This window comes from Malus sylvestris, chromosome 7 (genome assembly GCF_916048215.2).
Source record: "Malus sylvestris chromosome 7, drMalSylv7.2, whole genome shotgun sequence".
In the NCBI taxonomy this organism is placed as follows: domain Eukaryota; kingdom Viridiplantae; phylum Streptophyta; class Magnoliopsida; order Rosales; family Rosaceae; genus Malus; species Malus sylvestris.
In genome coordinates, this window is record NC_062266.1 from 9509103 (window position 1) to 9524003 (window position 14901).

Sequence of the window (14901 nt, forward strand, 5' to 3'; positions counted from 1 at the left end):
GATGAGTACTCGAGAGCAATGCCAGGTAAGTAATCAGGTAAGGGGTTCCAGGCAGTCAGTTCCTGGCTGGAAGCTTGATTCCAAGTGCTGACTGATTGCTCTCTTTCTCCTTGTCTTGCAGGTAAAAACAAGGCCAAAAGAAAAAACAGGGAAAAAGCATGATATGGGATACTCTTGCTTTTAACCCTGATGATATGAGATATTCTTGCTCTAGTATAGCTTGTTTGCAGAGGTATTATCGGGGGGAAAGAAAGCTGAATATTTCGAAAGGCTTTGTTGGGAGTGCCCTCTCAGATATGATGAAGGGTTGAGCATTTTTGCAGGTCTGCCTGTCCGTTGGGGATGGAGGTCGACATATATAGGAGTCTCCCTAACAACAAGTAGTAATGCTATTCCTTTACCCTGCTTGGTCATAGCACGGTAGTGGGAGCTGCCAGTTTCACATGTTTTAACTCTGTCAGAGCACTTTGAAAAAGTGGTCTGTGGTATCTGGCTCTCGAGATTCGGAGAACGATGCCTCTTCGATTTTTGAGAAAGCAATCATGCTGGGGGTCTGACTCTCGAGATTCGGAGAGCAGTGTCTCTTCGATTTTTGAGGAAGTAATCATGTTGGGAGTCTGGCTCTCGAGATTCGGAAGGCGGTGCCTCTTCGATTTTGGAGCAAGCAATCTTGTTGGGAGTGTTGTCTCGAATGTGAGTAAAGGTTGGACATGTTTGCTAGTCTACCTTGCCACGAAGCACAAAGGTTGACACACAGGGACTTTCCAATTATCCAGCAATGGTACTGTTCCTTTACCCTCTCTTCGATTTTGAGAAAGTAGTCATGTTGGGAGTCTGGCTCTCGAGATTCGGAGGACGGTGCCTCTTCGATTTTGGAGCAAGCAATCTTGTTGGGACTGTTTTCTCGAATGTGAGTAAAGGTTGGGCATGTTTGCTAGTCTACCTTGCCACGAAGCACAGAGGTTGACACACAGGGACTTTCCAATTATCCAGCAGTGGTACTGTTCCTTTACCCTTGTGGGTAATAATATGGTAGCTAGACCTTCAAAATTTATGTGTCTAAACTTTGTTAGTGTTGTTTCTTTGCTATTCTTTTACCTTTCTTGGTCAGAGCGATGTAGTGGGAGCTGCAAGCTTCATGTGCTCAACTTTGGCAGAGAACTTTGGCAAAGTGATCTGTGGTACCCATGAGTTATTGTTGCGTGTGGGAAGTGGGTGATTGAACAGTAAGATTCATGTGCTTTCTACTTCACCAGAAGTCTTCGACAGAATGCTCATAATTTCTGCAAAGCTGAGTGTGCGTGTGACAGGTGCTGACAAGGCTAGAAAAGTAGATTCCTCTTCGATTTCTGAGATCGGCCCTCGTGGTCTCTGAGCAGCCCAGCTTTTGAGAAAGCGAGCGCCTCTTCGATTGATTCGGAGAACGGTGCCTCACCGATTTTTGAGAAAGCAATCATGCTGGGGGTCTGGCTCTCAAGATTCGGGGAGCAGTGTCTCTTCGATTTTTGAGAAAGTAATCATGTTGGGAGAGTGGCTCTCGAGATTCGGAGGGCGGTGCCTCTTCGATTTTGGAGCAAGCAATCTTGTTGGGAGTGTTTTCTCGAATGTGAGTAAAGGTTGGGCATGTTTGCTAGTCTACCTTGCCACGAAGCACAGAGGTTGACACACAGGGACTTTCCAATTATCCAGCAATGGTACTGTTCCTTTACCCTCTCTTCGATTTTTAAGAAAGTAGTCATGTTGGGAGTCTGGCTTTTTAGATTCGGAGGACGGTGCCTCTTCGATTTTGGAGCAAGCAATCTTATTGGGAGTGTTTTCTCGAATGTGAGTAAAGGTTGGGCATGTTTGCTAGTCTACCTTGCCACGAAGCACAGAGGTTGACATACATGGACTTTCCATCTTTACCCTTGTGGGTAATAATATGGTAGCTAGACCTTCAAAATTTATGGGTCTAAACTTTGTTAGTGCTGTTTCTTTGCTATTCTTTTACCCTTCTTGGTCAGAGCGATGTAGTGGGAGCTGCAAGCTTCATGTGCTCAACTTTGGCAGAGAACTTTGGCAAAGTTATCTGTGGTACCCATGAGCTATTGTTGCGTGTGGGAAGTGGGTGATTGAACAGTAAGATTCATGTGTTTTCTACTTCCCCAGAAGTCTTTGACAGAATGCCCATAATTTCCGCAAAACTGAGTGTGCGTGTGACAGGTGCTGACAAGGCTGGAAAAGTAGGTGCCTCTTCGATTTCTGAGATCGGCCCTCGTGGTCTCTAGGGAGCCCAGCTTTTGAGAAAGCGAGCGCCTCTTCGATTTCTGAGATCGGCCTTCGTGGTCTTTGAGCAGCCCAACTTTTGAGAAAGCAAACGGCTCTTCGATTTCTGAGATCAACCCTCGTGATCTCTAAGCAGCCCAACTTTTGAGAAAGCAAACGCCTCTTCGATTTCTGAGCAGGCGCCTCTTTGATTTCTGAAGCTCCGTCGAGTGCAGATTTTTATAGAGGCTGGCATTAAGTTCCAAAGCACACTTGAATCTCCACTAGTAGAAGCTTCATTCTTGCACTTCTAAGATCTTGATTTGTCCGACCTCTTCTCTCTTCAACACCTTTGAAAATGTCTGGCCCCTCCGACCGTCGTTTTGACTTGAACCTTGTTGAAGAGGCAGCCCCGCCTTCTCCAGACAACATATGGCGCCCATCCTTCGTCTCCCCAACTGGTCCTCTTACCGTTGGGGATTCCGTGATGAAGAATGATATGACCGCTGCGGTGGTGGCCAGGAACCTTCTCACTCCCAAAGATAACAGACTACTTTCCAAACGGTCTGATGAGTTAGCTGTTAAGGATTCGCTGGCTCTCAGTGTTCAGTGTGCAGGTTCTGTGTCTAATATGGCCCAACGCCTATTTGCTCGAACCCGCCAAGTTGAATCATTGGCGGCTGAAGTGATGAGTCTCAAACAGGAGATTAGAGGGCTCAAGCATGAGAATAAACAGTTGCACCGGCTCGCACATGACTATGCTACAAACATGAAGAGGAAGCTTGACCAGATGAAGGAAACTGATGGTCAGGTTTTACTTGATCATCAGAGATTTGTGGGTTTGTTCCAAAGGCATTTATTGCCTTCGTCTTCTGGGGCTGTACCGCGTAATGAAGCTCCAAATGATCAACCTCTGATGCCTCCTCCTTCTAGAGTTCTGTCCAGTACTGAGGCTCCAAATGATCCCCCTCCGGTGCCTTCTCTTTCTGGGGCTCTACCGACTGCTGAGACTTCTCCTAAGCAACCTTTGTGAAGGCTCCCTCTTGTGTGTTTATTTTGACTCATGTATATGTACATATTTGTAGCTTATCGGGGATATCAATAAATAAGCTTTCCTTCATTTCAACGTATTGTGTTAAATACACCAAAGCCTTCTTCGCTAAGTTCTTTGAATTTTCTTTTGTTGAAGCTTGTATGTTGAAGCTTTCTGAGTGGAGCATGTAGGTTGGGGTAGTGTTCCCTTAATTTCCCGAGTGAGGAAAACTTCTTGGTTGGAGACTTGGAAAATCCAAGTCACTGAGTGGGATCGGCTATATGAATCTTAGAACGCCATTGTGCTCGATCCTGTGTCATGTCCTTCGTTAGATCCAAGTACTCTAAGTCTTTTCTTAGAGTCTCTTCCAAAGTTTTCCTAGGTCTTCCTCTACCCCTTCGGCCCTGAACCTCTGTCCCATAGTCGCATCTTCTAATCGGAGCGTCAGTAGGCCTTCTTTGCACATGTCCAAACCACCGTAACCGATTTTCTCTCATCTTTCCTTCAATTTCGGCTACTCCTACTTTACCCCGGATATCCTCATTCCTAATCTTATCCTTTCTCGTGTGCCCACACATCCAACGAAGCATCCTCATCTCCGCTACACCCATTTTGTGTACGTGTTGATGTTTCACCGCCCAACATTCTGTGCCATACAGCATCGCCGGCCTTATTGCCGTCCTATAAAATTTTCCCTTGAGCTTCAGTGGCATACGGCGGTCACACAACACGCCGGATGCACTCTTCCACTTCATCCATCCAGCTTGTATTCTATGGTTGAGATCTCCATCTAATTCTCCGTTCTTTTGCAAGATAGATCCTAGGTAACGAAAACGGTCGCTCTTTGGTATTTCTTGATCTCCGATCCTCACCCCTAACTCGTTTTGGCCTCCATTTGCACTGAACTTGCACTCCATATATTCTGTCTTTGATCGGCTTAGGCGAAGACCTTTAGATTCCAACACTTCTCTCCAAAGGTTAAGCTTTGCATTTACCCCTTCCCGAGTTTCATCTATCAACACTATATCGTCTGCGAAAAGCATACACCTAGGAATATCATCTTGAATATGTCCTGTTAACTCATCCATTACCAACGCAAAAAGGTAAGGACTTAAGGATGAGCCTTGATGTAATCCTACAGTTATGGGAAAGCTTTCGGTTTGTCCTTCATGAGTTCTTACGGCAGTCTTTGCTCCTTCATACATATCCTTTATAGCTTGGATATATGCTACTCGTACTCCTTTCTTCTCTAAAATCCTCCAAAGAATGTCTCTTGGGACCCTATCATACGCTTTTTCCAAATCTATAAAGACCATGTGTAAATCCTTTTTCCCATCTCTATATCTTTCCATCAATCTTCGTAAGAGATAGATTGCCTCCATGGTTGAGCGCCCTGGCATGAACCCGAATTGGTTGTCCGAAACTCGTGTCTCTTGCCTCAATCTATGCTCAATGACTCTCTCCCAGAGCTTCATTGTATGACTCATTAGCTTAATACCCCTATAGTTCATGCAATTTTGTACGTCGCCCTTATTCTTGTAGATAGGCACCAAAGTGCTCGTTCGCCACTCATTTGGCATCTTCTTCGTTTTCAAAATCCTATTGCAAAGGTCAGTGAGCCATGTTATACCTGTCTCTCCCAAAACTTTCCACACTTCGATTGGTATATCGTCTGGGCCTATTGCTTTTCTATGCTTCATCTTCTTCAAAGCTACAACCACTTCTTCCTTCCGGATTCGACGATAAAAGGAGTGGTTTCTACACTCTTCTGAGTTACTCAACTCCCCTAAAGAAGCACTCCTTTCATGTCCTTCATTGAAAAGATTATGAAAATAACCTCTCCATCTGTCTTTAACCGCGTTCTCTGTAGCAAGAACCTTTCCATCCTCATCCTTGATGCACCTCACTTGGTTTAGGTCCCTTGTCTTCTTTTCCCTTGCTCTAGCTAGTTTATAGATATCCAACTCTCCTTCTTTGGTATCTAGTCGTTTATACATATCGTCGTAAGCCGCTAACTTAGCTTCTCTGACAGCTTTCTTCGCCTCTTGCTTCGCTTTTCTATACCTTTCACCATTTTCATCGGTCCTCTCCTTGTATAAGGCTTTACAACATTCCTTCTTAGCCTTCACCTTTGTTTGTACCTCCTCATTCCACCACCAAGATTCCTTTTGGTGTGGGGCAAAGCCCTTGGACTCTCCTAATACCTCTTTTGCTACTTTTCGGATACAACTAGCCATGGAATCCCACATTTGGCTAGCTTCCCCCTCTCTATCCCACACACATTGGGTGATTACCTTCTCTTTGAAAATGGCTTGTTTTTCTTCTTTTAGATTCCACCATCTAGTTCTTGGGCACTTCCAAGTCTTGTTCTTTTGTCTTACTCTTTTGATATGTACATCCATCACCAACAAGCGATGTTGATTAGCCACGCTCTCTCCTGGTATAACTTTGCAATCCTTACAAGTTATACGATCCCCTTTCCTCATTAGAAGAAAATCTATTTGTGTTTTTGACGACCCACTCTTGTAGGTGATCACATGTTCTTCTCTCTTCTTAAAGAAGGTGTTGGCTAAGAAGAGATCATATGCCATTGCAAAATCCAAGATAGCTTCCCCATCCTCGTTTCTCTCCCCAAAACCATGGCCACCATGAAAACCTCCATAGTTGCCTGTCTCCCTGCCCACGTGTCCATTTAAATCTCCTCCTATAAATAACTTCTCCGTCTGAGCAATTCCTTGCACCAAGTCTCCAAGATCTTCCCAAAATTTCTCCTTCGAACTCGTATCCAACCCTACTTGAGGTGCGTACGCACTAATCACATTGATAAGTTCTTGTCCTATTACAATCTTGATTGCCATGATTCTATCTCCTACCCTCTTGACATCTACAACATCTTGTACCAAGGTCTTGTCCACGATGATGCCAACACCGTTTCTCGTTCTATTTGTGCCCGAATACCAAAGTTTAAACCCTGAGTTTTCTAGATCCTTTGCCTTACTACCAACCCACTTAGTTTCTTGTAGGCACATAATATTTATCCTTCTCCTCACCATAACTTCCACTACTTCCATAGATTTTCCCGTTAAGGTTCCTATATTCCACGTTCCTAAACGCATTTTGCTCTCTTGAACTCTACCCTTCTGTCCTAGCTTCTTCACCCTCCCCCGTCTAATAGGATCAAAGTACTTCTTTTGTGTGTCCCGGGTAAAGTTGATAGGAGCATATGCTCCCAAACAACTTTGAGTGGAGTCGTTCGAAAAGAAGTTTCTATGGCCCCCTTGCTCATTTAACACTGCATCCGGGTGCCGATGGAGATACAGCGACCCTTGCTCACTTATCACTGTGCTCGGGCCACACAGCGCGCCACTTACGGGTGACGCCCTAGCTTTAGCGCGATTTTGTTCTGGATTCATTTTCATAAGGATTCGACGTGATCATGGAGTGCCGGCTGTCGACTACCTGACGCCCTCCCCCTCCTCTTATGCCATCATATTTTTCTCATGTGTTGTGCATTGATTGTTCAACATTACCTTGCAGATGCAATTAGGGATCCATCGCATGTTTCCTTTTGGCAGGGGACCTTGCCATGCCAATTGGGCGGTCACCAAATTTTTGGGTGTTGTATATCATACTAGATAAAGTGCTTGCTTTCTGTAAACCTTACGCTCTAGAACTAGCAAAGCAATTAAGTAATTAAAGACTTTCCAACGCCTAATTCAATTGTTTAGCTTGAGCATATGACTGAGCATATGATTTTCATAGATTACAGATGAACGTGGCGTACAGTTTTCCAAGTATAAAACAAAGAGAAATTAAGCAAATCATATGATATAACACATGGATACGCTAACTGCCTTCAATTATTAACAACATAATCTTCACCTAATTTTGCGAGATTGGCCTTGCCCTCCCAGCTGCATTCGCCACCTTTGCCACACTTGACTCCCCTTCACTTTCTCCTCCAAGGAACAACCGGAAAAGATAACAGAAACACATTATGATTTTACCCCTGAGAAACACAGATAAATAGCAAACAAAATGTAAGCAGCAGCAGTTAGTTATCCTCTTCTCTATCCTACCGAATATCTGTTATTATAACAGAAGGCACGTGTTGAATTTTGTAGAAATCCTCTCCTCCCTCCCCAATCCTTCTACAGAATTCCCGAGACATGCGTCTGATTGTCAGTTCCTTGAGGGTAGTAACATGCTGAAGCCCCTCAGGAACTGCCCTCAATGCGCACCAGAGAACAGACAATCTGCAGAGACTAGGCATGCCTCCTTTCTCTATGCTCCAACTCTTTAATCCCCACAACCCATCAAGTGAAAGAAATTCAAGATTAGGATAACCTTCTTCTGAGACAACTACTTCTGATGAAACAATCGACAAAGCAAAACTACCAAGCCAAAGCATTCTTAAGTTTGGGATCTTCTCAAGTATTTTGAGACTCTCCAACTGTAGATTAGTATCACACAGCGACATCTTAGTGAGGTTCTGATAGTACTGGAGACCTTCCAATGATCCATCTCTCATTCTCCCTCTCAATTGAAGTTTGTATATATGAGGACAACTCAATACCATATTCATTGGTATACCTTCTGCAGGACAGAGCACAGATAGATATCGAAGATGGTTAAATGTGATGCCAGTAGATTTCAACTTTGCCTCCATATTTTCCACCCCACCTGATACGAACAGTTTTCTGAGATTGGTCAATTCAGCAAGATGATTCAAATCACAATCAGCACCTGCAATATTGACTAAACTCTGCAAATTCCCAAGAGCAGCCAACTTCAACCTCCCTCCGTTCCATACGGGTAAATATAAATGTCTCAATTCTTTCATCTTCCAAATCACATTTGGTACTTTCACCACCCTCCCAACAAGCAAGCGTAAGTCTAGAGTTTGCAAACATACCAAATTACCTAAAGATGATGGCAACCGTCTTACTTTACTTCCCCTTAGACTTAAAAACCTTAAGTGGATTAGATTCCCAATAGTACTCGGCAACTCTACTTTTCTCCGTATGCCTTCAAACTTTAGAACCCTGAGCAATTTGAAGTTGCATACTACTGACCGCAAGAATTTTTTCTTCCAGTTGGAGAATCCATATTCTGGGTCGACAAAGAATAACAAAGACCTAAGGTGGTCATTTCTTGTGGGAGCAAATTTATCAACAAATTCTGTTTCCACATGTACAGCAAGTCTTCGACCTTTAGGAATTGTCGCTGTCTTGGTTATCGTGCTGGTAAAATTTACAACGTGAAGAAAGTCCTCCTCTTCTGCCTTTACCAAGCACAAGTCTCGCATAAGATCATGAAGATGACATGTTTTGATCTTCTTAGTTGAACCAAGTGTTCCAACTTGAACCATACATCTTTGCACCAACTCACTTAAGCAAGTATATGCTACATCTTCCAATACTTCCGCTGAACCATGTCTTTGGGATGCTGAAGATATAAAACCTTCTGCTATCCATAACTGAGCCAATCTTTTGACCGGTATCTCATAATCCTCTGCAAAATGGCCTAAATATAGAAAGCATAGTTTTAAACGATATGGTAACTCGTCATAACTCAATGCTAACACCATTAATGCACCTGCATATTCTTGGTCGCCTTTGTATTCTTGATCAAGATTAGTTCCTCTCCGTATATACGCATGGACATTCTTGTTTACTGTTTTCCACTCCTCAACTGTGACTTTTCTAGCTAGAAGTCCCGCAAGCACAGTAATAGCTAATGGTAGACCTGCACAATGTTTAAGCATCTCCTTTCCTAGTTCTTCCTTCTCAGCATCAATTTTAGAGTCTGAAAATAAAGATAAAAAAATGGTTAACAGTTATGTTCTAGTCATTTCTAATATATTTTATGTACTTTGTCACTGTCCTTTTGGGTTGTTGAATGTTTTTTGCTGTAGAACGTAAATATTAGTGTCTGATTTTTCAACAAAATGGCAGACTTGCTCTGTTGCTGCTCTCAAACAACAGTCTAAATATTATGTAAAAATATCTAGGTACCTAGCTAAACCTAAACACACGCTGCACACCAACACGAACACCCATCTTGGATGATTTAAACTAGAGAATGTCTAACTAATATCCTACACATTCATCAATTTTATTAACGATTGATTAGGGACAATGACCTCACCCTCTCATCAATATTTCCAAGCCAATCAAGTGTATTAAACTGGGAGACTTTGAAATTTTATAGTGCTTAGAAAGTCTTGTTTTAATTTTTGAAGAATTTTGGAGTTTCTTTGGATTGACACTTTGTCTTTGGTTTTTAAATAGGTGAGGAATTAAATAATTTTTCTGTCAAGGATTATTTTTTTAAGTGATAAGATGAAAGTGGATAAGATTACGAGTTCATAGAGTTTGGGTGAATTTTTAATGGAATTTTAGAACATCACGTAATAGAGTTTGGGTGAATTTTTAATGGAATTTTTACGAGTTCCTACACCTTGGACCTTGTTGTAAGATTTAGTGAAGTTTTGGAGCTATTTATAGTTTTCAGCAATTCAGGGGTAGAACTGTAATCACACAAAAATATGGTTAATTTATGTAATTCAATTGCACAGAAGCTTACTATTTGTCCAGCATGGCAGCGTGTGTAAATGTGAGATTAATTTGAGGACCTAAGTGAATTTACAAAACTTAAAGGGCCTAATTTTGTTAAAGGGAAGGGATGTTAAACGATAACATCGGAATCCTAGTGTTTTGAAATAAAGGACTAAGTTCGTGGTTCCTATATTGGGATTATATAGTAATCTATTTATTTAATTTTTTTTTTATGAAACTAGGAATTCCAAATTTATGGGAGGAAAAACTTAACGACAGTTCATATGACGTGGCGTTGGCGCAAGCTTTGCGTTGGTCTTCAAGTAGGAGTAATATGGCTGACTTTTATAGATATTAACTTTATTAATTTCATGAAGTGATATTTGATCTTATTGGTTGATCAATGCGGTTAATGTTAATATTGTGCATCTTTGGTTCATTGAAATGCTATTTATTGTTGATTGTGGAATTGTTGGAAAGCATTGTGATATATGTGAAAGATGAAATGGCATATTGGTGATCGACTTATGTTGGGAGTTGAGGTTGGAACTTCAGTATTAAGAAAGAAACTAGAGGTAGTGGAAAGGATCTTTTGTGTAAGTTTAACTCTTGGTCGGTACTAGGTTTCAAGTCAGCTCAAAGTGCACATGGTTTTTATCTGGTAAATTTGGGACTGGCGACAAAGAGTTAAGCAAAATGACTAACAAAAGGGGAAATTGGGATGACTGTGTCACTCAGGCTAGTATGTATAAAAAAACACATTCGAACGATAACTCAGTAGTAAAATGCATGGTATGAGACGTGCAGACCCGCGTGTATTATTACATAAATTAACGGGAATAGACAAAGAGTTTGCATTGCATTCTTGCATTGGTTTTGATAAATGTCTGATATTTGATTATAATACTCCATGACACTTAATTTAGTTTAGTCAATTTACTGTGGTAAAATTATATCCCAATTGAGCTATTGAAGTTCACCCCTCTATTATTATGCAACTTTTCGAACTAGACAATCAAAAGGGTAGACGAGATGAGATTGAATTAGATGTGACGTTAGAAAGTTTAATTTATTTATTTTCTTTGTAGCCATGTAAAGAGTTCTTGAGTTTCTTTTTATAAGAATTTATTTTTCACTCTGTTCCAGTTTCTTTTTATTCTTTTTTTTTTTTTTAACTTTTGGCTTTTGTTCGGGATTCGGGATTTTTCACCTACTCGGGTCTGGTGCGTGACACAAATGCACCTTACGTTTAATGATTAGGGACAATTATGTGCGTACTTTATCGAAAGCATAAATGAAATGCAGTAATCTCTATTTTATTAGGCTTAACAGATAAACAAAAAAAAGACGCAATAAATGGTAATAGAGTTGACTGAGAAAAGAGAAACATACTTGTTTGATCTCTTCGAGAGATTGCTATCTTCTTAAACAGTTCCCAGCTTTCCTTATCATCTAGCATACGAGATTCATGAACAGAACAATTTTCTCCAGCAATTTCAGCAACGTCCTTCTTCCGAGTGGTGAGTAATATACGAGTCTTTGTTTCCTCACCAATTGGAAATCCAGGTTTTAAAGAGTTCCACGCGTCAGGAGTCCAAATATCATCAAGAACCACCAAACATTTCTTTTCTTTTTGGATGATGCAAAGCCTTTCTGCTATTTGTTCCTTCTTCATTTTCAAAATTTCTTCTATGTCCTCTTTTTCGGTGGCACGAGTAAGCTTGATCAAAATATCTTCCAAAACCTCTTTTCCTTGGCATTGTTGTGATACACACACCCAAGCAAAACAATCGAAGTGACGCTTAATAGCTTCATTGTGATCATAAACTTGTTTTGCAAGAGTGGTCTTTCCTGAACCGCCCATCCCCCAAATAGATACAACTTGGAGGCCTTTTTCTTCTTTCACCAACTGCGAGACTAATTTCTCTTTGTCCTTCTCTAACCCGACAACATCACGTTGAATAACATGAGGATAACTTTGCCTTTGTTCCTTCTGCCTCTCAAAAGAAGTGGCATCTCCATATTGCGTGCCCGTTATTTGCTGGATGTTATAACCTGGCAATTTCGACCTCAAATCGGAAAGTTTGGCCGTAATGCTCCTAATTTCTGAACCAACCTTGTGACGATAAACGACTTCGTGAAGGATGCAAGCAAACCTTTTCAGAACAAGCTTCACACTTCCTCCCCTTTTGAGAACAACTTTCAAGGCAAAAGATTCAACGACATCCTCCAAATCATAAGCAGCCTCTCTTATAATTTGAACCCAAATGTGTACTACTTCACTGTCTCCTTGTTTTGCATCTGCATCTTTCAGGAAGCCCTGCATGAAAAGTAGCTCGGTTTGTGCATGCTCAATTTGATCGCTGACTCCACTCAAGAACTTCACCTCCTCAAAGAGACTGTCTTTGAGCCCTTCGATTACCATTGAAACTACCGCCTCAGCCATATCTCTGGTTTTCGCCAGAAAGAAAAAAAATTAAACAAGCTTTCTTTTTCGACTTCTGTTTTTCTGATTGATTAAAGTGGTTAACTGGAGATGTCTTTTCTGTTTTTCCCCTCCTTCACATGCTATTTATTCAATTGTTTAGTGAATCAGTTGAAACATTTGGAAGAGTGCATATGCATAAAAGGAATAATTTACGTTTGGAAGAGTGCATATGCAAAAAGGAATAATTTACATTTTGATTAGGGCAAGGCTCCTTTTTCCACCCTTCACTCCATTAACGCAAGGAAGCAACTGAGGGAAAGATGCTCAAGATGAGAAAGCCACCACTGGAGAAAACGTGTGGTCCTGGAAAAGCCGTGGAAGATGCTCAAGATTAAGGGAAAGTATTCTTAATCTTGGCAGCTTCTCTAGTATTTCGATGTTGTCATCCTTGAGAAGAATTCCGGACAGTGTTAGCTTGGTAAGGTTTGGAAAGCACAGGATCCCTTCTGGTAACCTCTCAATTTTCCCTTTATTCGTAGCTTGTATATCTCAAGACAACTTAATATATACTATGTGAGTCCACGACTGGAGATTGTTAATTGTGAAGCTTATTCTATCCCAGTTTTTAGACAGATTCACCTTCAACACCAATTTTCTAAGATTGGTTAATTTAACCAGATCATTTAGATCACAGTAGTTGTCACATCCTAGACTCGACTCCGTCGTAGCATGATATTATCCACTTTGGGCTTATCATTCCTTCACATTTTTGTTTCTGGGAACTCACGAGAACTTCCCAGTGAGTCACACATCCTAGGATTGCTCTCGTCCAAACTTGCTTAACTTTGGAGTTCCGATGGAATCCAAAGCCAGTGAGTTCCCAAAAGACCTCGTGCTATAGGAAGGAGAGCATGTACATATAAGGCACATCACCCTCTCTTCGTTGGTCAATGTGAGATCTTACAATCACCGTCCGTTCGCGAGGACATCGGGCTCCCAAATGGACAATATCTTTTTATGTGCTCGTGCCGAAGTCCAAGAACAAAACTGTAAAGGTGTGGCCCAAAACTGACAATATTTTACTACGGTGAAACCGAAACTGGGATGTGATAGTAGCTACTTGAAACATTGACTAACGTCTGCAAATTGACGAGAGTAGCCAACGACAAATTTCTTACTTGCTCTGTAACTTCAGGGTAAATATAAATGTCTCAATTGTTACATCTTTCTGAACACATCTGATATTCTCAGCAACGTCCGTAGAAAGTGTAAATTAGAGTGTGCACGCATACCAAATTAGCTACAGATGATGAAAACTCTATAATTTGTGTGCTTCAAACTCACAAACCGTAAGTGAACTAGATTCCTAGTTTCACTCGGTAAACACTTACCTTGCAGCATACCTTGAAACTTAAACACTTAGGCAGGTTCGAAATGCGTGAACAGTGACCGTACAAGGTTTTTCTCCCAGTATGAATCATAGTATTCTGGGCCAAAGTATAACAAACACCTCAAATGTCCATCACTTTCATCTCTTGCAGAAGCATATTTATCGACCTTTCCGTCGGCAAGTCTTTGAACTTTACCCATCGACAAATTCATAATACGAAGAAAGTTCCCCTCTTTGCTTTTAAATGCACAAGTCTCACATACGAGACTGGAAGACAAGAAGTTTTTATATTCTTAGTTGAACCATGTTTTTCAACTTGAACCATACACCTGACTACCAACTCACTTAAGCAACTCTATGATACAACTTCCATCGTCTCTACGCTTGCTAATGATATAAAACCTTCTACCATCCATAGTTGACTCAATCTTTTTACCAGTATAGTCATAAACTTTAGGAAAATGGGCAAAATGGTGAAAGCATAGTTTTAAACCATATAGTAAGTTAATCATAACTCAATGCCAGTCTCCCACTCGTCAAGTGTGTCTTCTCTGCAAGCACAATAACGGTTAATGGCAAACCCACGTGATGTTGAAGGATATTCGTTCCTAGCTCTTTCTTCTTTGGATAGATTTTAGGGTCTGAAAAACAATATTGAAACCAAATTAATTGACAACTACGTTTCTCAACCATTAGCCATTTCATAATCATCATATCCTTCCATCTTTGCTTTTCTTTTCAGAGTAATTCCCTTTTTTTCGTTCAGTGCAGTGCCAAATGGAAGGATATGTATGATCAACTGATAAAAAAAAAAAAAAAAAAGGTCGTACCCAGTGCACAAGGCTCCCGCTTTACGCAGGGTCTGGGAGAGGTGAATGTCGGGTAGCCTTACCCCCATTTATGGAGAGGCTGCTCCCAAGTCTCGAACCCGAGACCTACTGCTCATGGGCGAAGGCACTTGCCATCGCACCAAGTGCGACCTCTTATGTATGATCAACTGATAAATAAATAAATAAAAGATTGAAAGTTTGTGAGAGAACATACCTGTATTTTCCTTTCCATACATTGCTATCTTCTCAAACAGTGGTAGAGGAAACCATTTTTGTCGCATAACTAGCTACTTCTTCGTTGCGAGTGGTGAGTATATACAAGTTATTGAACTTTTACATAAACTTGTCTGTGTTTCTTACTATGAGTACAAAAACAACTATTAACGATCTAATGATGATTATTGTCTAACATGTGT

The 14901-nt window shown here is 41.1% G+C and overlaps 3 protein-coding genes across 5 annotated transcripts in view; 1 reads left to right on the top strand and 2 right to left on the bottom strand.

The window, feature by feature from the left end:
• Nucleotides 1–14901, top strand: part of LOC126627823 (26S proteasome non-ATPase regulatory subunit 12 homolog A-like) — an 83185-nt gene that overhangs the window by 52946 nt on the left and 15338 nt on the right. The window lies entirely within an intron of this gene.
• LOC126627811 (putative disease resistance protein At1g50180) overlaps nucleotides 6963–14901 on the bottom strand; it is a 54589-nt gene continuing 46650 nt past the window's right edge. The window contains exon 3 of one of the 2 annotated variants that reach the window (XM_050297366.1): nucleotides 6963–7340. Coding sequence is in view for 1 of the 2 variants with exons in the window: in XM_050297367.1 (XP_050153324.1) it covers nucleotides 7353–7363 (11 nt within the window). In the remaining variant the exon portion in view is untranslated. Of the gene's footprint in view, nucleotides 7364–14901 lie in introns of both variants that reach the window. The other variant, XM_050297367.1, reaches the window with a different exon arrangement.
• Nucleotides 7353–12530, bottom strand: LOC126627812 (putative disease resistance protein At1g50180). The gene is made up of 2 exons (XM_050297368.1): nucleotides 11230–12530; nucleotides 7353–9085 (listed from the first exon to the last, which is right to left on the bottom strand). The coding sequence occupies exons 1-2, from the start codon at nucleotides 12281–12283 to the stop codon at nucleotides 7353–7355; spliced, it is 2787 nt and encodes a 928-aa protein (XP_050153325.1). The 5' UTR covers nucleotides 12284–12530.

Excerpts from the sequence above, each read along its gene's own strand:
- LOC126627812 (XM_050297368.1), bottom strand. The coding sequence starts at position 12,283 with ATGGCTGAGGCGGTAGTTTCAATGGTAATCGAAGGGCTCAAAGACAGT. Across the intron at positions 9,086-11,229 it reads CTCTCGAAGAGATCAAACAA|ACTCTAAAATTGATGCTGAG; the intron begins GTATGTTTCTCT and ends CTTTATTTTCAG.